We start from the raw sequence: 24,471 nt of genomic DNA on the forward strand, positions 1-24,471 counted from the left end.
AACCCACATCTTTGCAGTGCGGGATATCTTAGCAGGTTGGGCTTAAAACTCTGTTCCACTTGCTCTATTTTGGGCCACAGAGGTATTGCAAGTGCTGGTTTAGTTTTCTGTTAGGCAAAAAATCGCTTTCATCTTTCAAGTTTTAAAATAAATATTTGAGGACTGCTCTATCCAGTTTGTGGCTCAGAGGAAACAGGGCCTCTGCCCATTGAACAGTGATATTAAAATATGTGTTATGACAGATGTCACTGAAGTCCAAGACTCATAAGAAAAAGGACCAGAAAAATTTGAAGGCCCAGGAAATAATGTGAGTGGAACTAGAAAAATGTGAACTAATATATCTAGGGAAAAGAAGTATTCAAGTATTAATGCTGCAAAATTGCTAGCTGCTACAGTGAGGATGAAAAAAAATAGGAAAGTGATGGCATTTTCTCAAAGAGCAGGAGGTAATAGTCTCTTTCCTTGTTGAGAACACTGCTGGAAAGCACAGAGCGCCATTTCAATTAGATATGGCATTCCTCTTCCACTCTCAGGCTGTTGGCTGGATTTTCTGTTACATAGCATCTGTCTCTGTTTCTATCTATCCCTTGTTTTTCACTCCTTGTCTATCTCCATAGTGCCTACGTGCCTAAGCAGTAATAGATAAATGCCTGTGTATCTGGTAGTTTATACACTGATGCTCAAATATTATTGAAACTTGATTAACTTGTGTTGGTTGTCTATGTGTTAGTTAACAGTACTGAAGAGCAGACTAGAGATAAATGCTGGGTTGGGAAAATAGGGCAGATTTCCTCTCTTAAATGGAGATAATAATACTCATCAACTTAAGAGCACAGAATTTTTATCACTGTTAATAATAATGTTATTGTTACATAGTGGAATCTTAAAAACATCAGTACCAGTGATGTCAATGATGCAGAGAAAGGCTGTAGACATAATTAAGGTGATGGAGGCAGGCTTATGAAGAAAGATGAAGAGAAGCAGCAAATGCACAGCTTGACTAAGTGGTGATAATGATGATGGGGGATGTGATGACCATCCAAAACATATCTGACATCTGTAAACATAGAATAGGGAATAGTTGTGTTCAGTTGGTCATAGCATTACAATTAGGGTTAATGAGGAAAACTGAGCAAAAGAAAACACAGAACATTTTTTTGCTTTTCAGCCCAATGGTAGATCACATTAAATGCTAGAATAGTTTCTTCAAAGGATCCCCTGTTGCACCAGTAGAAGCCCAATTGCTTAAATAATGTGAAAATAAATTGAGCAAGATCCTTATGAGCGTGCGGAGGGAAACATTTTGATACTGGGAAAGGACTGGGCAAGATGACCTCTTCTGCTTCTAATTTCCAACAGCCTATTAGAAAGAGTTGGCAGAGATGGCCTATTTCTAGTTTGCAGACATTTCTCGTTTTTTTATTTGTAATGAGAGCCCAGTTTATATTCAACATTATCCCAAACTTTCAAGACTGGAAATTCAGGTACCTGAACTGAGGGTTCAGAGCATTAGGGTAGTTTCTCTGGTGGGGCTCATCAGGAGCTGCACACCCTGGATGCACATGAACTCTGTTAAACCGTAGCTATCTGAAGCAAAACATTTGGGGTTGAATTAAAGATGCTTTTCCAACTAGCTCGAAAGCAGGCAAAGCTGGACACACATCAGGACAAGTCTAAGAAGAATTGAGGGAAGGGGACCCATTTTGCGTGTAGTGCGGCAGTTGGCACAGCATCTGCAGCGCATTAGACTAGCTGCTTTTCCTTAGGAAGTTGCAGTACATGCATAAGGACACATGCATACTTTTTTTTTTTGCGTGATTGCCTCGAAATATATTGTTTGGTTTATTTTGGACTAAAAGTTGAATTTTTTTTTTAATGTAAAATGGCTGCTTCACGATCATAAAAGACATAGTTCAAGTAATTTCCAGTTTCCTTCTCTGTCTGGAGTTCAGCTTTCAAGATATTTTCCCCTTTCTGATGAGGGTATGAGTACACCATAACATTTATTGTCTGTAGTACTATATAGGAAAGAAACTGGAAATCATTAGCTGAAGTAGTTGAGTTACATGAAATGTAACCCCACCTGAGACATAGGGATTTTATCTTGAATTGAAATTTATTGATGTTTGCCAATGAAGTGTCAATTGAAAAAAAAAAAAATCTGTTTAAAAAGCAACTTTAATTAAAAAAAGCCTATTCCAAATTCTCAGGGATAGTATTTGGATGAATACTGATCATTACCAAGGGTAAACAGGAAAGAGAAAATAAATGCATTTTCTGCCTGGCCTCTTTGGTTCTGCTAACTACAGAGCTCCCGGCACACTGCTACTGTTTAACTAATAAAAAATAAATTAATATGAATTTCAAGCCAGTGCCGTAATGTATCACACATTGCTTTCAAAGTAGGAAATTATTTGCTCACTAGACTTCATGTATTCCCTCTCAAGTATGCAGCCCTTTTTATTCATATTATACAGGAACAGAGTGAACTGAATTGCACATGTATTCAAAGAAGCAGTACAAATCTGAACAGGAGCCAGATGATCAATTATTAGGAGGTAGTACTGCATTGTGTTGTTCACCAGGAGCTTCAAGAGAGACGAGAAAGAAATTGTCAAAGAGAAAAACATTCAATGCAGTTACAAAAAAGGTAAAAAGAGAGAGGAGAACCAGAATAAATCATGGTTAGAATTGTATGCTGAGAGCTGGAGCGGAAAGACAGAGCAAATCAAGGTGACAGGAAATAAAATATTGCTCATCAACAGGAACAGAGAGGAGAGAGACATCAAAACATGGAGACTCATGCAAAAAAATGCAGCTCAGGATAGTGACTGTGGGAAAATGTAGGGGAAAGGAGGTCTTGGGAATGTTTAAAGTAGTTTGGAAAAAGAGAAAATCAGTCAGACTTGCTTTGTTTGAGATGAATGTCACCTAAACAAAACAAAAAGAAGAAAATAGGAGGAACCAAAAGTTATCATGAAATAAAATATTGCCATTGTCCTCTCCCTTAAAATTTTGGTGCAGAGGAGGCAACTACCCTTCCACTAAGGCTTCCCATGGAAGTGGCCACAATGAAGAGTTAAATTTTGAGAACAGTAAGATCTGAATCCCACATCATCCTCTGCTTCCCTCCCTCTTCCTCAGACATAGTTTGGTCCTGACCAGTAGTAAAACAGCTTAATCATGCTTAGGTCTGGATGAAATAGATTGTTTCGAGAGAGAATGTTTTGAACTCGTTAATTTATAACCACCCTATACTAGTCTGAAATTAAAGTATTGCTGTTCACATATCCAGTCTGTAACATTTACTGAAGTATTTGACTGTGCTTGAAGCTAAATAAAGTTCAGTAATGAGTGTGCTATATATTCCTTAGGCTGGAGACTACCAGGTTCTTCTGCTATGGATAATGTATGCAATGTAAAATGCTTTCCATGCAAAAACAACTGATTGTTTCTGTTCCTTTGGTTCCATCCTCGGTCCTTCTGTACCATTGCAGAGTCAGTTCCTGGCAAAGGTGTCATTTTCTACTCAAATGTAGGACCAGCTGCTGATGGTCATGGTGTGAATGACTCTAGGAATATATGGGGTGGGATAATGTGCACACTTGTCCACTGAAAAATGACTGAGAAATGGTTGCTTGACATTGCTTAGCTGCAGCGGAGTAAAGAATTTACTGCTGCTGCTCATGGCACACAGCACCTGTACAGTGACATTTTCATTACATATGCTGTAACTTATGGTCCTTTGTTTTCCTTTTTGCGGATTTTGTAACGTGTGGTCAACCCCATTGACAAAAATGCTACTGCCACTATAGCAAGACAACTCATCTGTAAGAGAATCCCATTCATAACATCTTCATTTTGATCCCACCCTAACATCTCAATTTTATACATTGGCCAAATTCTTTTAGTCCCATTCCTCCTTGTTATTTTATTTATTGCCATTCTTTGGAAGATTAATGCGGCTTCTGCTCTGGGTATAATTCTCTATATCAGTCTGTCTGTAGTATCTCTGCAATCCTAGCTCTTCATCACTGTACATTCTTTATGGTTCACATTACTTTCACCACCCCTTATCTAACTACTTCATAAAAACCACCTCACACATTTATAAAGCATGACAAGAGCATTACCGTAAACTACGTTACTCTGCTCAGTAAACACATCATAGGCTCTCCATAGGCTAATCACCTCAGTGGATAAAATTATCTGGGGATGAATTTATCTGCAGCAATCATCTCAAAAGACAAACTGTATAGAACAGCATTGTTCTGCTTTTCCATCATTTTGTCTCAACTGAAAGCCTGGATTTTAAAGTTGGTTATTGCTGATCTTCTTTGTAATCAGTAGGTTTATTTATGAATATTTAACAGAAATCCTAAAAGTGAGAGTTTTTCATGTATCATATGAAGCAATAAAGGATATGTTATGAGGGCAATAAGCAATTTTGGGTCTCTTTTGAGGTTGGTGGGAAAAGTAATAAAGTTTCCTAGTGTGGAGAGTAGGCCGAAGATAAAGGCATTTAATAAAAGGATTAGGCAGTTTTAGAGGTCTGGAAACATCGAGGTGCTTGGGGAAAGCCTGTTGGGCAAGAGCAAGACTCTGGCAGGACCAAATAGTGCTCGCATAGCTGACATAGAATAACTTCTAAATCCTTTCTTAGTAACTACTTCTCATGCACACTTCTATATTCATTTCTCATCAGCAGCTGTGCCTAAATCACATATTTCTTATCAGCCTAATTATTCCATCTGAAAAGAGAGTTATCCTATCTTTCTTCCATTGTGTGCCTTTTCTAAGACCCATTTAACTTAACATCCATTCCTTGGATGCCTTTTGCTGGCAGCAGTTAGAAGAACAACATTTTGAGGCCCCAAGAACAATATTCTGTGGTTCACCCAAATCTTGTTGTTAGGACATTTTCAGGCCTAATTCCGCTCTGGATTTTCACTGTGCTCTGGCAAGGAACTGGGGATGCTGTTTTTGGAAATGTTCGTTTCTGTTCAGCAGCAGAAATGTTCAGTTCTCCACAGCTTTGTTACCTAGAAAATTTGTTCTGGGGAAGAATTGTGCAGCTGCAAAGCAACGATCAGAATAGCATAGTAAGTCTTTTTAATCTCTAGTTTTATACTGCTGCCTGCAGTTTAAGTTATAGGAGGAGCACTGCTTCAATGCAGGCATATTACATCTATTTTGCCCAAACTGTTTTTTTTTTTTATCCTCTCTGACAAATCAAATATTAAATTTTCCAAACCACGCAAGTGACTAAGGGCAAGATTTTTTTAAAGATACTTCCAGATTTTATGCTCAGCCTTACTAGGCCTACAACATTTAGACCAAGAAAACCCATTTACAAGTGATATAGACCTTTAGGAGTGTCATATCTCACTGAAAGTCGATGAAATTTACAGTCATAATGCCTATTACTTTTTGATACGGAAGTTATTTCTCAAAAATAGCATTCTCTTTCTGAATTCTTGAAGTCCTGCCTCTTCATATACATCTCTTAATGGCATTGCAGAGCTGTAAATCCCACCAAAACTTCTAATTTCTAACCTCCATTTCTCAAAGTTGCTGTAAGCTGGTCTCCCTTTGAAGTAAAAAACTCATTAAAAGACTGAAGATCCCCCCACTAAGAGAACATTGGATTCTTGGCTGCCTCCTGAGTTACACGTCTGCTTTTTGTAGTTCGTCAATGCAGGAATGCTAACAGTACCTATTACAACTCACTTTCAATACTCCCTGTGACAAAAAAGCAATCAAACGTATGGGGAATGTGTATGGCCTTCTGCAGGCAGCTCTACCTGATGGCTCTCACTCTGCTGTCTAGCAGGGACAACGTACACACACAATAGGTGGGGTTTTCTCATAAACGCCGTCGTTTTTGTGTATGTGTATACTGTACATGTGCATGCAAAATCATAATTGAAACTACCCATAACTCTGCCTCAGCAACAGCTAGAAGGAAATTCCTCATCAGCATTCCTCTCCAGCCCCTCTTGCCCTGTTGTCCTCTTGCATACTTCAGCCAATGCTGGTTATTGCGCTGCCATTTGAGATGCAATGTGCCAGAGGCAGTAGCTGCCAGAAGACTGTCTTGTTTTTCTGGATACCATTTTTCCTTTGATTCATCTTTAAGAGATTTTTTTTTTAAATATGCATAAGAATAAGGTCCTGTGCAAATTTCTCAGGAGATCAATTTGCAAGGCTCTTTAGTAGAAAGACCTATTCTCTAGTGTGTATATTGGTTTGATATGGAAATCCATAAGCCTGCCCTAGATCCACCCACATATCATACACTAGTGTGCTCTGGGTTTTCTTTGTGAATTCAAGAGTAGAACCCGTACCATTTCTCCTTTACAAAAAATACTTATTTTTAATTTCTGTGAATAAACTAGTTCTTGAGGATCAGAGTCTATTCTGGGTCTAAGTATAAGAATCTGTAAATCTCTCAGATAAAAAGCCTCCTGTGGCTGGTGGCAGAGAGCAGTAGTAGAAAATTGTAAAAGACTACAAATCCATGTGCTAATTAGAGCTCTGCATATCCCTGCTTCCCCTATTATACTGAATGGGAAATAAAATACAAATTAAAAAGAAGAGTTAGTATTCAAATGAAATATTAACATTCTGATGAAAAAAAATATTTTAAAGATATTATTTTCCTCTAGAAATTCTTTTGTTGTGGAATTTTGTGGAAAAGTTTGATTTCATGGAAAAGGCCTTTTCTGTCAAAACTACTCTTAGAAAATTAGTTTATAGTACCGTAAATAACCAGAGCTGGCTGTGCTGAATGCACATTGCCTCTCTTAGCTACTGAATTCTGGCTCCAGAATCTATCAAACTGGCTTAGTATGAAATTAATTTCCATCTGTAGCTGACGTGCATTGCCCAGCAGTTCTTCTCCAGACTCTGACCGCGTGTGCAATGGGTCACAGAGTCACTAAGTTTGGAAAAGACCTGTAAGATCATCAAGTCCAACCATCAACACGAACCAAAACAATACAGTTCTGGTCTTACTAGAAACAGGGTCGTTGTATCAGTGATACAGAAATCGGGGCCGGAACTGAACGGGAACATTGCACCACCCACCAGGAAAGAGGCCCATGGGCTCCCGACTGAGCCGTGACCTCCGTGAGTACTTCTTTTACTTACTGACCTAGACATCGGAAGAAGCTCAATAGGAGTTTGAAACAAACCACAAGGTGCAAATCCACGGGAAACCAAATTTCGCTAGCCACACTCCTCATGGAACTACTTGTTCTGGTCTTTTGTAAACAAATAGCATTTTCTTTAGAGGAGGTACCCTGTGTCTCCAGAACCCTTTCATAGCAACAACATTCGAAAAAATAGTATCTCAACCTAAAACTTAATGATCCACAGCGGGAATCGCTTATGTTGCTGCAGTTGCATAGAGCCTTCCCAAACTAAAAAATAATATACATCCCACATAATGAACAATGAAAATACTGAATATTAATGAAAATATAAATATAAATTTAGCAAACAGACCACTGCAGTCTATTCTGATCCACTGGGCAAAAAAAATCCAGTATATAACCAGGAGGATTGCGGAGCATGTGGAGTGCATTACAAATTCCCATGGTTACTCTAACTCCATATATAATGAGTAGCCCATGAATCTATTTGTATCAGTTATCATAATGGGAAAGAATTAAGTATGGCTTAATGCTGACTTTTTATACTTGGGTCCATTTTTTGATGGTACCTTTGTGCTACTTAAAGTTCATGGGCAAATTCAACTATTTTGTAACTTTGTTGGAACTGATGGCACTCTGGCAGCTGAGGTGCAGTTAGCCTCGACCTTATAAAACTGAGTGAAAACGCTAAGCCCTGTCTGATTGCTCTGCAGCCATTGTCACTCTCCATGTGCAGAAATGCATCCTGTAAGCTTGATCCTTTTCCTTCTGGAGCAGATACAGTGTCAGCAGATTATATGTAAAACAAAAATTGGAGTTCAACTGCACTGTGACTATGAGGAGTCTTTTATTTGTTTACTTGTGAAGTGGCTTGTGGAGTAGCATGGGACTTTGTTTTTCCTTCTGTTACATATTCCTGTCAGAAGCAAAAATGTTATTTTGTAAGTAACATAGTAGTGGCTTATTATTTCTTAAAGTAAAGTAAAGTATAGTATTTTCCCCTGAGCGCAGTGCAGTCTGTAGTTCTGGCACATTAGCTGGCATAAACATTTTGATTAAAGCTTATGAATGTATTAATTACACCTGGGAAGTTTCCAAAGCTTATTCAAACTGCAAGCTCTTCAAACTGCAGCCCCCAAATCTGAATTCTTCTTAGCAAATGTAAAAATGGTTATCACAGGGTTGCCTTTTCTTTCTCTAGGATGTTTGTATAAAGATATGAGGTGGCAAGGGTGCAAATTTTTTTACCCGGTAGTTTCTGTAGGCGCTTTTTCAGAAAGTCTTCAAGTGTCTGAAGAATTTTTACTGTCGTGTTGTTAAACATTTGCTTGAAGTCTAAAGAACTTCCATTCTGTTTAAAGTTTTCTCTGATCCCTTAGGTCTAGCAATGTCTGCATATACTTAAGCATTTATCAGAATAACATCACTGGGTATATGACCTCAAACAGGATGACAACGCTGGAACAGAGACTGTCTAGCTGAAGCTGTATAAATAACAGAGCTCATAAAACCAGTAATAGTTCTAATGAACTGTCTGGAAATGTTGATAGAATTGGTCCATATGATTTCCTTCGCTCATATACCTATGGTGGGTTGCTTATGGTGTAAGAGAGGGCAGAATTTGACCAGCAAAGCCTATAAAGTTGTTTGGGTATCACTATCTTTTTGCGAGTAACATGAACGAGGTCTTACAACAACCTTCAACTGGATTAGGTTGTGTGGTGCATTGACGATGAGATAGAAGCGAATGTAACAGAGGATCTGAATTCTAAAATCACTGGGCGTATGACCCCAAAAAGAAAGGCATATCTTATCTATCAACCGTCTGTGCCTCCGCCAAACAACCCAAGAAGTCTCACCGAAGCGGTGCTTTGCTCATGCATTCATGCACATATGCATTCATTATGACTGACCTGCCCTAGGAAGGTCCATTAAGTGGAACTCATTTCAAGCACAGATGGTCCCGAATAGCTTAATGTCTGCCTGGTGGCCAGAATAAGTGAATTCTTGATGGCCTTAGACTTCTGATCACATACATGCAGCCAAGGAAGAAATGAAAACATGTTTATCATTTTGATAAACAACCTCTCTCATTGCTGCAGGATGCTCCATGTAACTCAGCAGAGTCAAATACTATTAAATTGTCATCACTGTCAAAGAAAGAACATATAAGTTTTGCTACCTGAGTCATAGTTAATGATTTCCACAATGTATAACACAAATCAGTACTGCTGTTTGCCTTATGTTTGTTTACTGATAAGTTCAGGCCTGGCTAGAATACAGAGGCGAGTTATAATTTGGAAGTGCAAAATATGCTTTTATTATTACCTCTCAGCTAGAGATATAAAAAACAGGGATGACTAGAAGATGGCTTTTTGGCTTCTGCCAGGCACTCATTCAGACCCTATAGGTGATTAGATATTTTAAATCATGGCCACACACAGTAGGTTCTTATTTATGATAAAATATTTCACTCTGCGGTGTGTAAACTCAAGGTGGCTTTATAATAGAAATAAAAATGAATGTGTTTTCAGGAGTTTAGTGTCCTCCAATTAGAATTAAACCACTTGCAGGAGTAACAAACAGTTGTCCCTGTTTTACAGTAAGAATGATGGATAATTTCTACAGTTTCATATGTTAAGCCTATGCAGTATATAGACTTCTGAAAGGCTAGGAAATATGAGCAGAGTCATAATGCCACAGATAGTTGCCACCTTCAGCAGCCCAGAATCCTTCCCAGCAGCCAAATCTGTCCCTCTTGCTTTGGTAGGCATCACATTTCCTTCACGCAAAGTTCAGGGCATCCTGTGAACTGAGCGCTCAGAAAGGGTCAGCTGTTCTTACTATCAAGTCCTGCTAATGTTAGGTGTGAAGAGGATATAAGTCATGTTAGGACATTTTCATTTACCTCCGAAGCTTCTTGAAGAAAGAGCAAAGCTATTCCTGATTTGCAAGTTCCTATTTCATTTCTAATCTTTTTTCTTATTTTCTTGGGGAAGGAGGGAATTAAAAAAACCTAAGCTATTTTTCTTACCAGGTGGATAAAGCAGCCACTTCATGAAATGTAACTGTCAACAAAACATTCAGAAGACATTTTCTTAGAGGGTTTTAGGGCCCTTCCCTCTCCTTTTAAGATCAATGGCAAATCCCCTATTGACTTGAATGAGTTGGATGAGGCTGTTATTGTGGAAACAAAGCCAGAAGCTACCTTAGGTCAGTAGACCATAAACATCCACAAAAAGACATTTCTGTTCTTTGTGACAAGGATTTAAACTTTTGCTGCAGTCACAGCCCATCAGGTCAATAATTCACATTTTTTCAGGACTCCCAGCACCGTAACATCTCGCCAGGTCTTCCCATAATCTAGAAGAACCACTGAGAAAAAAATCAGTGGTTCAGGAGCAGAAGTCCTCAGATGTTGGTATTACAGCATTTCTTGGTGCTTTCCCTCCTGTCCCCGTCAAAAAAAAACCAAGAAAGTTGGAAACAAAAAAAATAAAAATCACAAAATAAAAAGATACCTCACATAGACATATGAACATGCTGATTTTTTTTCAGTGGAAACTGAAGACTGATTCATGTTCCTCTTCCTGCTCTAACTTGTTTCCTCATTTGTACAGCTGAAATAGAGATTTAAGTTGAATGTGTCCCCCCACCCAGTGTATTTGTGGTATATATATATCTGTGACAAACGTAATCAAAAGTGTGCTTTTCCAACGAGGTTTTTTCCTAGTCTCACTGTGTCCATTTGTATTTGTCTGGGTACCACTATCTTTTCCCATTTCGTGTATGGCTTTTAAAAAGTCTAACATGCATATGCATGGTTGCTAAAATATATTCCAGCAAAACACATTGCATGCAATGCTATCCAGTAGTCATTCGTAGGCTAAACATGCTTTAATGGAAAAATCTGATCCCACATAAGAAGTTTTCCAGGAAAACCGGGTGTGTAACATGCATAACTTTCTTCATGTGAGATGAATTTTTTTCTGCTGTGTCAGCACTGGGAAGGGTCTTTTTAGTGTTGTTGTTATTATTATTTGCATTACAGTTATAGTCCATGCAGCTAAAAGTTCCAATTAATGTACTTAATTGTCTAGTGGTAAAAAAGTGGGTTTTCATTGCTTTTATAGTTTCATTATGTTTTGCCACTCCTAAACAACTATACACTTTGAGTTAAATTCTTTATTGCTGCAGCAACTTGAGCTTCCACATAACAATTAAAGGTGTTGTAATGCTCATCCACCACAACCCATTATTTTGAATAGATAACCAAATAAGCAAGACTAGCTCATGTGGTTATTAGTACTCATACAGCAAATTAATAGAGAAAATTAAGCATTTAGCTTATTCACAGATATTTACCACATAGTCTATGTACTCTAAAATTAGAGTGCTTGTTACTGCGTACATTATCTTTATTGTTGAGGTTGCAATCCATAAAATCACAATCTTTCTTCTCTTAGGGCATGACCATAAGATGAATTAAACCAATGAGAATCTTTTCATTGCTTTCAATATAATTTGGATAGGGGAACAGGGAGTTTATCTGAAGAATTACTTCACAGAAAAATGCAAGCATTTGGGGCTGAGTTGATTGTCACAATTCCTCTTACTCCTAAGAGACACTTAAAAGACCGTTTGTCAGATGATGGCTTTCTGAATTGTTGGGATCTCTCTTCTGTGGCACCTATTGGCTTTCAAAAAGCTTGTGTCAGCAGGCCAAATGCACCTAATAACTAATAGATGAAGCAGCATTTCTCTCCAGATTAGTTAAATATTTACTGCAGAGTTAGTCTTGTCTCACGCTTGCAAACTTACCAGTGCTTAACCCCATGACCACACAACCTAAGCTCATTTACCCTAATGGACATTCACAGGCTTTCATCCACTCACTCACCCTGGAAGGTCAGTGGTTTGAAAACTTAATATTATAAAACATTTCCACACTTTGTGGAGTCCCTGTTCATTGTAGTTGTTGTACCACTTAACACCACGGGTACAACTTATGGCACACCACCATATGACCTTAACAGCGTATAGTCAAGGGAGATTCCTCCCTGCCCATCTACCCCAGTGCTTCACTACAGAAATACAACATTCATAAAATCACCGGGTAACAGGGCTTGCTCCTGCGCAGGGAGATGCCACTGGACTCCCAGACCTCATCCAAAATCCCTTGTTCACAGCCAGACGTGGGTCAGCATCTCCATACTGCTTATACTCCTCCCTGGCTGCATGGTTGCTATAGTGTTCAAAAGCTCCCAAACTTGTTTCAAAAAGAAGAGTGAAAGCCAAAGATAGGAATAACGCTTTTTATGCTATAGTAAAAGCAACGTACAGTTAGCGTTTCATACTGGCGTAAAGTAATAATGCTTTTCTACCAAACCTGGCAAACCTTCTTACACATCCTGCTCTTTGGTAGGCTGTGCATGATGTTTTGTGCTAAGTTTAAACAAATCCTGCCAAATTTATGCCGCAATTTCATAAAGTAGCCAAATATCTGTGGAGAACAGACTGGCACTATTAAATACTTGCTGATTATGACCTAAATGCAATCTGAACTGAGGAATCAAGAAATTACTTGGGCAGTGTGTTAGCCCACTGTGGTGTCTTATCTCCTTGCACTGCACTGGTAAGGTGGATGGGAATCATACACGTGACGCTACATTTCTGTGCATAGCATATGCCATAAACACCAAGTATTCATAAACCTCAAGCCACCATCTATCTGTCTATCATTCCTTTGTGTTCTCCACCTAATCAAACTATTGCAAATGTTCATAAAGAACAATTAGGGAGAAGACAAATTAAGCCTGGTGGTCTTGCACAAAATGGGAATGTTTTCTGCCCTTAAAAATGCCAATTTAGTGAGTGGGGTAGCAGAGGGAAGTGCGGTTGGACCATCCTGTAATTTGCAGAGGCTGATTGTCATTCCCTAAGGGCTGAGTACTGGTATAGAATCAAATATTTGGAGAAAAAGTTTATTTCTACATGGATTCCCTTAACCCCGTCCTTGTACAAGAGAATATTTGGGGGAAGAGGCCTCCAATATTACAAGCATAAAACCAGCCAGCAGTTGTTGCACATTTACTGTGGTATGTTACCTACATTTCTTCAGGCCCAGACCTTGACACAGTCATTTTTAGGCCAAAACTCCTGCTGATGTCAGAGAAGCTTCTAACATAAGACAGGCAAGCTATACCTATTGTAGAGGGATGTTCATCTGACTTTCCTATTAAAACTGAAGTGTAGCAGCACCTGGCTTATTCAGGAGCACGCGTAACGGGAGAAATAATGTTGTAATCCCACCTGTATAGAAGCTGTGCAGAAACAGAGACAGGAGCATGCCTGGGTGCTTTGATTAGCCACTGCTGCTCTTCCTAATCAGAGTGTCAATATTCTCTTTTTCTTTTTTTCTTTTTTTTCTTTTTTCTTTTTTGCCAGAAGGAGGAACATGTGAAGTTATAGCAGCACACAGATGCTGTAATAAGAATCGAATTGAGGAAAGATCACAAACAGTAAAATGCTCCTGTCTACCTGGGAAAGTGGCTGGGACTACAAGAAACAGACCTTCCTGTGTTGATGGCAAGTAGCTCCTCCTGTATATATGTCTCTGTTTGTGTACCATCCAGTAAATAGCTTTAAGTCTGTAGATTATGCATAGGAACTTTGTTGTGTTCTCTATTTAACAAAACAGAAAAATCTGTAAGCATAAGCATACATTTACACCACCTTGCCTGCTGCTTTAGTGCATGGTTCTGTGCATATGGGTCACGTTAAGAATTACTCACAAAAATGGGAGTATAGCATTCAGAACAGGCACTTAGAGAACTATAACAGGTTCTGTGGCAGGATCAAGCCCTTAATAAATAAATGGACAAAATTATCCCTTGCGCCACTTCACAGGGCCCCCCTGGTGCTACCGTTAGTTTTGATTCATAAGTATTTCAAAGGACAACAGCCATTAATTTTTATTTAATTAGCCATGTGAAAAGTCAGTGGCAAAAAGACAAATAAATGAATCCTGTGGTCTTGTCCTGTAACAAACATCACAGAAAGCAAGGAAAAAAATCTTTGTCTTTTGAAATCCCTGGTGCTGTTTCTCGTCATGGGCATTTTTTTGCTGAAGGAAAAACACCATGTTATTTGTGTCTGGGTTTCATATCAGGTCTAGCTCCACGGGATGTATGCCTCTCTGGGGCTCCCCTGCCACCGCTGCAAGGTGAAACCATGCAGCAATCGGGGAGAGAGCCGCTGCTTGGAAGTGCTTAGCAAGATACGAATTGCATAAGATGGGGACTAAGTGGTACTAATCCCATTAGTTACCCTTCCCAAACAAGCACTCCGTGTTGCAGAATCCCTCTGTGCAGCAGCTTTGTGAAGCAGAATAGCTCATACAAGTTCCCCGCTACTCTTTATGGTAAAGATCCGGTGCCATTGTTTATACCACCCCGCAGCCCAACGGTGCTGCCCGGGATCTCCTCATCCTTCCCGTGGCTGCAAGTCCAGGGTTGCCGACGACATAGCCGCACGTTTTGGAAGCACCCAACGTTTCCTCTTTGGGTCTGTCGTTTGGCATTCAGCTTCCCCCAAGTGAGCGAGAGGGGGAAGCTGTACAAGCAAACATTGGGAAAAATGGTTTCTTCTGGGTACCTTTCCTCAATCGCATGCTGCAAAGGCACTAGCACAGGAGCAGGGGCTGTTCCAACTGTAGCCCAAAGTTAGACAGGAGTCTTGGTGGGCATAGTGGACTGTGTAGACAAAGCTCTGAGGCTTGCACATTCTCCACGAAAAAGATGAGAAATTGGGGGTGCCTTGGAGGGATGAGAACCTCGTGTTTTCTCAGTATTTGTGGTGTGTATGTATCTGGTTTATATAGTAAAGATAGAAAGAAAATGTTTTATTCTTTCAAAAACCCTTTTAAATTTTTAAACAATGAGGCGGTAATTCATAGCTTGTTACACTGGGAATGAGCTTCTGAACTCATGACTAAAAACACACTATGAATGCACCTGTGAATGATTACACTTTAATCCACATTCTGTCCTTCTGTTATTGCTTAATTACCTCAATAAAAAGACACTTTTCTTTTTCTGTTTAAGCACACTCATAAAACTGTAGGTGAAACCTACGGCTGGTCTTAACCAAAGATCAGCTGTACAAGCCTTGAAGAATTTCATGTTCTTCAGCAGGTCATGAAAAACAAAAGCACCAGATAGAGCAGCGAGACACCATTAACTCAGATCTCATCATTCTGTTCAGAGAAGAGGAGCTCAAAGAATGCTGTGTTAAGAAAAAAAGTAGGGTGCAGGTGCGGACTGGAGCCTAATTGTTCTGTCAGGATTATAATAAAAAGAAATGTTATTGTCTGGAATTTTGAAAAGAGTAAGGAGGATAAAACAATGGCTAATATAAAAGTGCAAAGCTAGTCCCATTGAAGTCACTGATAAGACCCACAGTGACTTCAAAGCCAGCAAACGTGAACTACAAAGGAACGTCTTCCCCTTTCAAGTTTAGTTGTTGTAGTCAGCCCATAGCTTCTTTTGTAGATGGCTGGTGAACGGTTCAAAAGCCCAATGTGCTGCTCGTAATAATTAATAGAAGGGGCATTTTCTTTGGCCTTTGTTTTATCCCAGGCTTTGCTTTGTGACTTTTGACATACTGACCTGTTTTAAGTCAAAACTTTCACCTGTTTAGTGGTTCTGTTCTTGCTAAGGTAAACTCCCGAAACTTCCCATGGGACTCCCATTGACGTCAGTACTTTAATTCACGCAAAGGTTTGGGATTTGCTGTTTCTTTTGTACGTGAGGATGTTTCAAAAGGTCATCTGCAACTTTTTACCTTCTTTACCTTCCATATTGAAAGGATTAAAACCATTTAATCTCACACTGGGTTGTACACTGTATACGATTTCAAGCCATAATCTGTCATTAAGAAAGTGTGCTTGGAACCATTAATTAAAAATCCATGGGTGGTCAGGTACAGCAGTATACTCACAGCCAAACAGACTGATCGTCTTTGAGAGGTGACAAGGACTGGAAGATCCCATGTTAGCAGTCCCATCTGTGGTTGATTAATGCCTCAAACCATCTCCACCTATTTAGTTGTGTGTGTAAAACAAACTGAACTTCAATCTTTCCCTGTTTATACCATTGGCCAAACTGTGACTTAATGGGATCAGAATTAAGCTTTTGGTGTTTTTCAGTCCAATTTCATCAGAAAACACCTCATCAAGGCTGATGCTTTGACAGTTTGAGTTCATGTTACAGAGGGGAGATTGCATTGCCTTCCACTCCTACTAGCCATTGCTCCGGGACACAGCTGGGCTGCGTAGGTGGGACTGCATGGAGAGCTAGCTTTGTTCGCTGTTCAAGAGAGAATACAATTATACGTAGGAGTTAGCTTAACCTTTTTAGTAAGTATCAGGGGTGATAAATGGTCCTTTTGTCTTCTCATTGTGAGATCTCATCATGAGTAGCACACCATCATAGCACATAGGATGGACATATGCAATCCTCCTCCTGAATGAGCTGAAATTCAGGCTATGTGTTATTTGTACTATGAAGAGTGGGAAGTTGCCATGTATTCCCAAGCATTGCTTCCTGCCAAGTCCATCACACTTTTTCTTTGGGGCCTCATCTTAAAAAAGTATGGTGAGGCCGGGCTGTGGCAGCCACTGAAGTTATAAATTATTCCTTGCTGCTCATTCAGGAAACACGGTCCTAAAAGTTGCCTCAATCACCAATGAATTACATAGCAGCAACAGTGAGAGCAAAACAAAAGCCAAATCTTATAATGAAACAGAGATGTCAGTTTCTGTTTCTTTGCCTCTTCTGTTGCACATTTACTTTCATGATTCCCTTCATTGCTTCAAGGTCTTTTTTTCTTGAAGGATGGTTTGAATGCTCCCTTCCCTCGCTACAATTTATCTTGTGTGTCACTTGGCCGTAGCACATACCATGGGCATCAGTCTGTTCTGCTCTCTGTAATGGCTGTTATTATTTTCTCCATTTGCGCAAATACCTCTCCAGAGCAAGTCCCAAATGGATTTACTTCATTTGTGTTACAGCAGCTTGAGAGGGTCCCTGGTTTTTTTGGGAAAGCAGTGTTGAGCATGTCCAGCTTAGAGTGTCACTAACCTACTCGGGCATGTGCATCGGCTGTCTGAAGGTACCAGAGCAAGCTCATGATCTACCAGCCTGTCCCCACACTTCAGAGACGGCTGGGGCCAGCACAGGGCTTGAGTTTGCAGCTCAGACTAGCATGCAGACCCCTCTAGCTTCACACTTTGATGGACCTGCTCTCTCTCATTTTCCTCTTACTGCAGGCACTTTTTGTGTGGTGTGCAGGTTATTTCTGCAAGGGTTTCTTAGCCAGGCTTCTGAAATTGCACCTTCCCCCTCCACTATGCTGACAAACAGCTTGTCTTTCTCATTTCAGAAGCCCATGAATTTTCCTCCTCCTGCAATAGGCTCTGTGGGCTTATGAGGGCACTCAGGTGTCAGCACAAATAGCTGGGATTTGCCCCCTTGCTAGATGTCACATGGCTATTACAATTTCTCCTGGGGGTTGAGGTTTTATTCCTTTGTTGACGGATTTCTTCTTTTGGTACTGTGGTTATTAAAGAGAGATGTTCCCAATAATGTCCTCTGCTTCTTTATAGCAATTTCTCTTGGATCTTCCTGGTAGGGTCAGTGGGCACGTGATGGTTGTCCTTCCAGGTGTCAAGCCCACACCCTTTAGAAAATCTGTTCACCTCTGTGAAGAAAGATCAGTCGGTGGCTCCAAAATTTTAGTTGCTTTTTCTTAAGTCAATTTTGTGTTATTCCACATAAAACTAAAAGAATACACTAAAATGGAAAAGAAAAAAAAAAAAAGCCCTTCATATATTTATCTTTTTTTTAAAATAGATATTTGTCTTTTTAAAGAATTTTTCATCGTTCCCAGTACATCTTTCACATTAAGTGGGGCCAAGATTTCTTCTGTTGTTCATGCATCATGTGAAGGTATTTTTAATCTTGTTCATTACTTCATCAGAGCTTTCTTTTCCTGCCTCATCTTCCTTCTCAATACGGAACACACTGAGCATAGTGAAACCCTGATGATAAAATGTGAATTTTAAATACCTTTAAAATTGCTGTTTGAACCTTTTCTAAACGTACTCAGCATATTCTCAAAACATTTAGATATTATTGAGGGATTTGCATTCACAATGCCTCCACAAAAGCCGCTTTTATTCTGCTTTTGCTTTCTTACAACTCAAGACAGTTTCTCCAAATAAATGGCTGCAGACTGCTCCAGGTTTGGTGGTTGTACCAGATCTTAGCATCATATGTGGTTTCATAACATCAAAATAACTTTGTTGTGACAGTATCAAATGTAAAGATTATACCAACACTGTCATATTTGGGTCAGGACTGTAATGTCCACCTCTCATTCTTCATTGACCTAATCTTCAGGCAAAATTGAGAGCAACAACGAGCAAGTGGCACCAATGAATTGATTAATATACTTATGTCTTATTTTTGGTGGGTTTTTTTGTTCTTTATGGTTTGTCTACACATGACTTGCAGTTTTCTTTGGCTGCTTCCATTAGCAAAACGGTCTTGTGGCCACTTCATTTTTTTGTTTGGTTGATTTGTTGTTTTGGGGTTTTTTAAGCAGTTCATTAGTACTCACTATACGCAACATAAATGTTTGATTGGACATGGGAGTCACCACCTTTTCTACACTCTAGTTGAAAGCATGTGAAAATTCTCCTATTTGGAAGTTTCCCATTCCCTGTAAGGATACACACTTTTGCTTTCTACTTCACTTTGTGGCGGCTGCCCACGTTCCTCCCGGGATATCAGTGAACAGGACTGGTCTCAAATAGCCGGTGAAGGAGGTGGGAACAGAGGCCAAGTGAGCCTGTGGGGTTACTGAGTAAACATTAACAGAAAAGCTCTGGTAATATTCTCTCAGCTCTAATACTTCATATGATTGCTATAAAAATGTAGTAGGAATACAAGATATTTATAATTTTAAAACTGTCACTTTTATACCGTGAATAATGTGCTCTGTACCTTATCATTTACAGTGGTATTGAACCATTCTGTATAATCAGTAGGTGGTTATGTCCATGTGTTCTTCGAGGCCTTTGAATAATACATAATTTGTTCATCTATACTGAAGTTTACTGTGTTATGGTTAATGATGCTCTCAGACACACATTTTTTTAATGCTTGAATTTTTTGTTGCCTTCTCTTCAATCTCGTTCCAGTCTTTTTTAAACTCTTTCAGAGGCAACCTCAATATTTCTTGCACAATTAGCTGTGAAATTTGTCGGACCACAGAGTATGGAATAACAGAAAAGCACCTGCACTGGCTTTTGAAATCAGTCACAAAGAGACTTTCATGCAGGTTGTGCATGTTGCCAGTGCTTTTAGGAAAGGAGGTGGTTTAAACACTGGTCAAAGCCAATGAGGAAAAAGGAAGGTGCTACTAAAATGCTGTGCAGTATCTCGCCCTCTAAATTATTCCTGTAAGAAAGGTCTCTGCAGAGAGCTGAGATGATCCAATTCCATGTTGTCTACAACACAGGATTTGAAGCATTAGCTCTCAGGCAGCAGGACTAGTGTTTTAACTCTCCATGGCCTGCTGTTGTCCTATTTTATACCAGTCATGCATCAGGGGAAAGGGAAATCACTCACCGATACAGAACAATAAAATGAAATTAATCCAGTATTTCCCTTTCTCCCAGACTGTCTTTGGATCACATCAAGTTTCAAAACATTCCGTAATATATGAAATATTAACGTGCATGTACATACTTCAGATTTCTATTAGTTTGAGGATTATCCATCTCTAGCCACCATGAGGCCCTGTGAATTTACATCAGACTTTGTCAGAACAGCATTAACAAACTAAACACAAGTCTTAATAACCTTTTAGAGCACTGTGACTTTCAATGCCTCTCTGGGCCAGCACCTCACAACTCTCCAGTCATGCTATGCTACTGGGTGGTTGGAACCGCACAGCCTTATTTTGCCACGTGCAACAGTGGGAGCAGAGAGAGGACAGCATTCATCAGCACTTGTTCCCTTTGCTGGCATTTCCCCTCCTTTCTCTCACCCAGGACCTGCACATGAAAAGGTCATACCTGCTATGTCACTCCTTGGGCAGACAGTAAGTGCAGCCACACTGTGGGCATGAGCTAATTTATTTTATTTTTTCAATTATGGATAAGATGCCTACTGCAGAGTGAGCATTCATAATTCAAGAGCGCTGTGTTCCTGCAGTACAGAGGTGTAGCGTAGGCCCTCGCGGGTCCCTGAGCGGGTGCCCAGCCTATGCATCCTCCCACAGCACCCCTGCTACCCCATAAAGAGATGGGCACACGAGGTGATACAGAAACTTCCTGGCTCTCCCCAGACTGAGTGCAGAATTCGAGCCCTGCAGAGTCAAATGAAAGAATCCTATTGACTTGGGGTCAGGTCCTTAGTAAATGCTTTGTTAGATATAATCCTGTATCTATCAGCACTTACATCAAGTGAAAACGATTCACAGTCACAAAGCCAATAGTTTTCTATTTATCTAATGTGTACTTTAGGTGGTATCATCAGAAAGCCTTTTTTTTTTCCCACTCTGTGGAAATACTTTCAATCAATTCTTATTTCTTGGAGAAAGGGGGAAAAAAATGTTTTTTGAAATCCAAGGAGTCATCTTCTCATCCCTCTAGCTGTGCTTCGGCCTAGATAAGAAGAGATCTCAGGGTCCCATATTATTAATGCACTGTCTATATGAATAACGAGCAGGCTTGGTGAATTATTCCACACTCCTGGGAAAATCTATAGCCCTGTCCTTCCGCAGCACCACTGGAACTGAGCAGGAGTCTCATTTCTTTTGATTTGGTGAATTCAGATTACTTCATTTGTACGGAGGAAAAAAATGTATCTGTTCCCCCCCTAACACCCATTTAGTAAGCTTAAAAAGAATTCACAGCATATCAAGTGCACTATTAAAAAAGGAGAGAGAGAGAAGCCTAACTGTGTACTGAAATATTTTAAGACTTTGCTTTTGTCCAGAAACACATCTTCTTGAAACGCCCTTGCAGCCACTCTGAAATTGCAGCCAGATCCTGAGAGGTGCTGACTTCAGGGGGAGCAAAAGCAAAACTGGCAGTGACGACGGAGAGTAATTAGTTCATTTACCAAGGCACAGCAGCTCTCATTACCAGTTTGCCTTCTAATCTGCAGGGCAGAGGCTGAACGGAGCAGAGGGGAGGTATGTGCCTGAACCTGCTGATGGTGGGTGAGCTTTTGTGTCAGAGCACAGTGTCATCTCCTGAACCCAGACCATCAGTGAGCAACCTGGGGAGAGCACAGAGTCCGTGCTTCTCCCTGAACAAGTATATGTGCAAACATACATATGTGTGTGTGTAAATATCTGTGCAGGTGCTGTAGAGTCATCCCACCATGGGCAGGGCATCAAAATGCTGTTCAGATATGTGCGTATGTGTTTCCAGTGATTAAGGTGCAACAGGGCGAGGATATTCAAGGGTCAAATTTGTAGCCGACCTGAGCTAAAGTCCGCAGTGAGAGCTGCTGAGTTAGGCGCTTCCCCATCTCTCAGCGCGGGCTCTGTTGTTTGTGCCGCATGCAAACATCCGCCAGGCATTAGGGAGAAGTAGACAGATGATGATGTCTTTCTGGTGTGAAGATGGTGCAGCTAATGAGATCCTCTGACTATGGGTTTATGTGAGTACATCTTCATCTCAGCTGTAATTTATATCCCTACCTATGTCTTATATTTCTTTCTTTTCCAATTGACATTGCCATTTCCTGCGTAGCAAAGCAACCACCCTTTTTAATATCAAGCCCATAGAACAGCTGACTAATCCACCCCTGATGAAGTGCAGAGAGCTTACTTAAATCCCAATTTCCGCAGGAAAAACATTTTCTTTTTCTACTTAAGAGGGGAAAAAAGCCATAAGTCATGGCACTATCTCCGTCTGCGTGAGGGGTGGTCATTTTTCCAGGCTCCAGCTGACAGGTTTCAGTGCCGACGCAGAGGGAACAGAGCCCTCGCAGCCGACCAAGGTGCACAAGCAGCAGCCTTATGGTGAAATTAGGGAACGGCACGGCTGCGTAGCGGTGTGAAGACACACAGGATCATGCAGAATGACAGAATGGCAGGGGTTGGAAGGGACCTCTGGAGATCACCTAGTCCAACCCCCCCAGAGCAGGGTCACCCAGAGCAGGGTGCACAGGGATGTGTCTGGGTGAATTTTGAATATCTCCAGAGAAGGAGACTCCACAGCCTCTCTGGGCAGCCTGTTCTGTGCTCTGCCACCCTCAGAGGAAAGAAGTTCCTCCTCATGTTTAGATGGAACTTCCTATGGCCAAGTTTGTGCCCGTCACCTCTTGTCCAGTCGCTGGGCACCACTGAATACAATTGCTACACCTCCATACAGAGGAAAATAACCTTTCTCTAAAATACTTACAATAAGCCCGCTGGAGGCTAAATGGAAACACAGTAGGAGTTTTCTCCTCTTATAGGTAGCATTAAGTGTTAAGCACAGGACCGGAAAGAGCCTGGTAAGGGGTTTTGGAGGCAGGGAGAGCAGGCACGGAGGGCAGCCAGCCACGCCAGCGCACCAGGCACCACAGGGAAAAAGAAGCACAAGCTGGGTGGGAAAAGAGAGCCGAAAGTAGAGAAAATTCCCTCCCAGTGGTGAAGCCACAGGCAGGACCATGCAGGTGAGCCCCATGAGTTCAGGTAGCATAAGGATCAGGCATGCTGCCTGGCCAAGCATGGAGAACAACCAAGAGAAGGGGTTTTCACAGCTTTTGCATGTGCAGCTCTACCGTGGTGAGCCCAGATTAGCCCAGAAGAGGGGCAGCGGCCCCCTGCGACCTATCTACAAATCTACAGATGGTAGATGTAGGGGAAAAAATCTTCAGCGATGCTAAGAGAGGCTCCTCTCACAACAAGCAGGCATCTGGCAGTGCTGAGGGAGAGATTTCCAAATGGCAGGATCTAGATGGAAAAAGCCTGTCCAAGAAGAGATCACAAGGCTGGGGTGAGCAGCAGTGTGTCAGAGCCAAAAAGCTTTGCTTGGGGGGCAACACAGAAGTAGCTCAGAAGAGTAAGATCTGGGTATCTAGGAGGGACTTGTGTGTAACCCTTGATGTGTTTGTATCTATCACAGCTACCGCAAGGTACGGAGTCTGGTCTGTAGCTGCCCTGCGTGGCAGCAGCGAGGCAGCGAGAGAAAGAGCTTTGCTACCATTTACTAAATCTGTGTGGAGTGATGTTGCCAGCTGATACAGGATGTGTGGCGTCTCAGGAGTAAAAGGTTTAAACCTTTACACCATGCTTTTAAACAAACTCTGGGTTTATCTGTGTCTCGTGTGACAAAGCACACGTGCATCGTCCAAATACAACATCCAAAATGCATTCGGAAAGCAGTTCGACACCCAGAGACAGATTTTCAGCTGGTGTGAACTGGCTCTTGAAATCCAGAGAGACCTGCTAGTTTGTGCCAAATGAGGACACGGTTTGTTGAGTTTAGGAAAATGAACAGAATGGCCACTGGCTATTAATCCTTGCTCACGGTCTTTAGGGAGTATATGGGACCAGCATTCAGCTAATCGGTGGCCAAGAGGAGCTTAGAGAAACGTTAAGGTCAGGTTAGCATCTGTGCTGTATCCCCTTACACCAAATCTTTGCAGTAATTCAGATGATAATCCGTCTCTGCCAGGAAAGGCCATATTACTAAATGGCTAATTCTGCACAAACTCACGTCATACATCTTTTCTGCATCAGATACTGTATTTTCAGTGCACCAGGGCTGTGAAATGCTGCTTGTCTACAGGTGTCTCTAATACAGTATAGAAAATACGTGATCGGAGTATTGCAGAGTATTAAGTCTTTTTTTCTTTTCTTTCAAAGCTACCTTCTATCTATAAACATGGAGCCAGTTCACAAGGCTTGAATGTGCTTTGTAGGATTAGGATTTGAACACAAAAGAAGTGGATGATTAAGCAAAAATGGAAAATGCTGCTACATAGCGTTGTCTCTTTAAATTAAGAGACGAGAACCTGAAGTTATTGCACACTGAAATTTTAAAGAGACAGCGACCAAATCTTTGTAAGAAGAATACACATCGTTAATCCTTTTATTGATGCAGTGAGTTCAAATAAGAGTCACTAATTTAGCACTGGGATTGTCTGTTTTGTTGAACTACATGAATTAATCTGGCAACTGCAACTAGAGGCAGACAAGTCAACAAGTGTTTAATTGATTTCAGAGAACTGATTATCCATAA

General features: G+C 40.7%; 1 protein-coding gene across 1 annotated transcript in view; it reads left to right on the forward strand.

Moving 5' to 3' along the window:
• The window catches only part of TAFA1 (TAFA chemokine like family member 1), a 227,168-nt gene that overhangs the window by 166,531 nt on the left and 36,166 nt on the right, over positions 1-24,471 (forward strand). Inside the window, exon 2 of the mRNA XM_059823360.1 lies at positions 13,605-13,745. Coding sequence (XP_059679343.1) covers positions 13,605-13,745 — 141 coding nt within the window. The remainder of the gene's footprint in view (positions 1-13,604; positions 13,746-24,471) is intronic.

Source organism: Gavia stellata, chromosome 12 (genome assembly GCF_030936135.1).
Source record: "Gavia stellata isolate bGavSte3 chromosome 12, bGavSte3.hap2, whole genome shotgun sequence".
Lineage (NCBI taxonomy): Eukaryota > Metazoa > Chordata > Aves > Gaviiformes > Gaviidae > Gavia > Gavia stellata.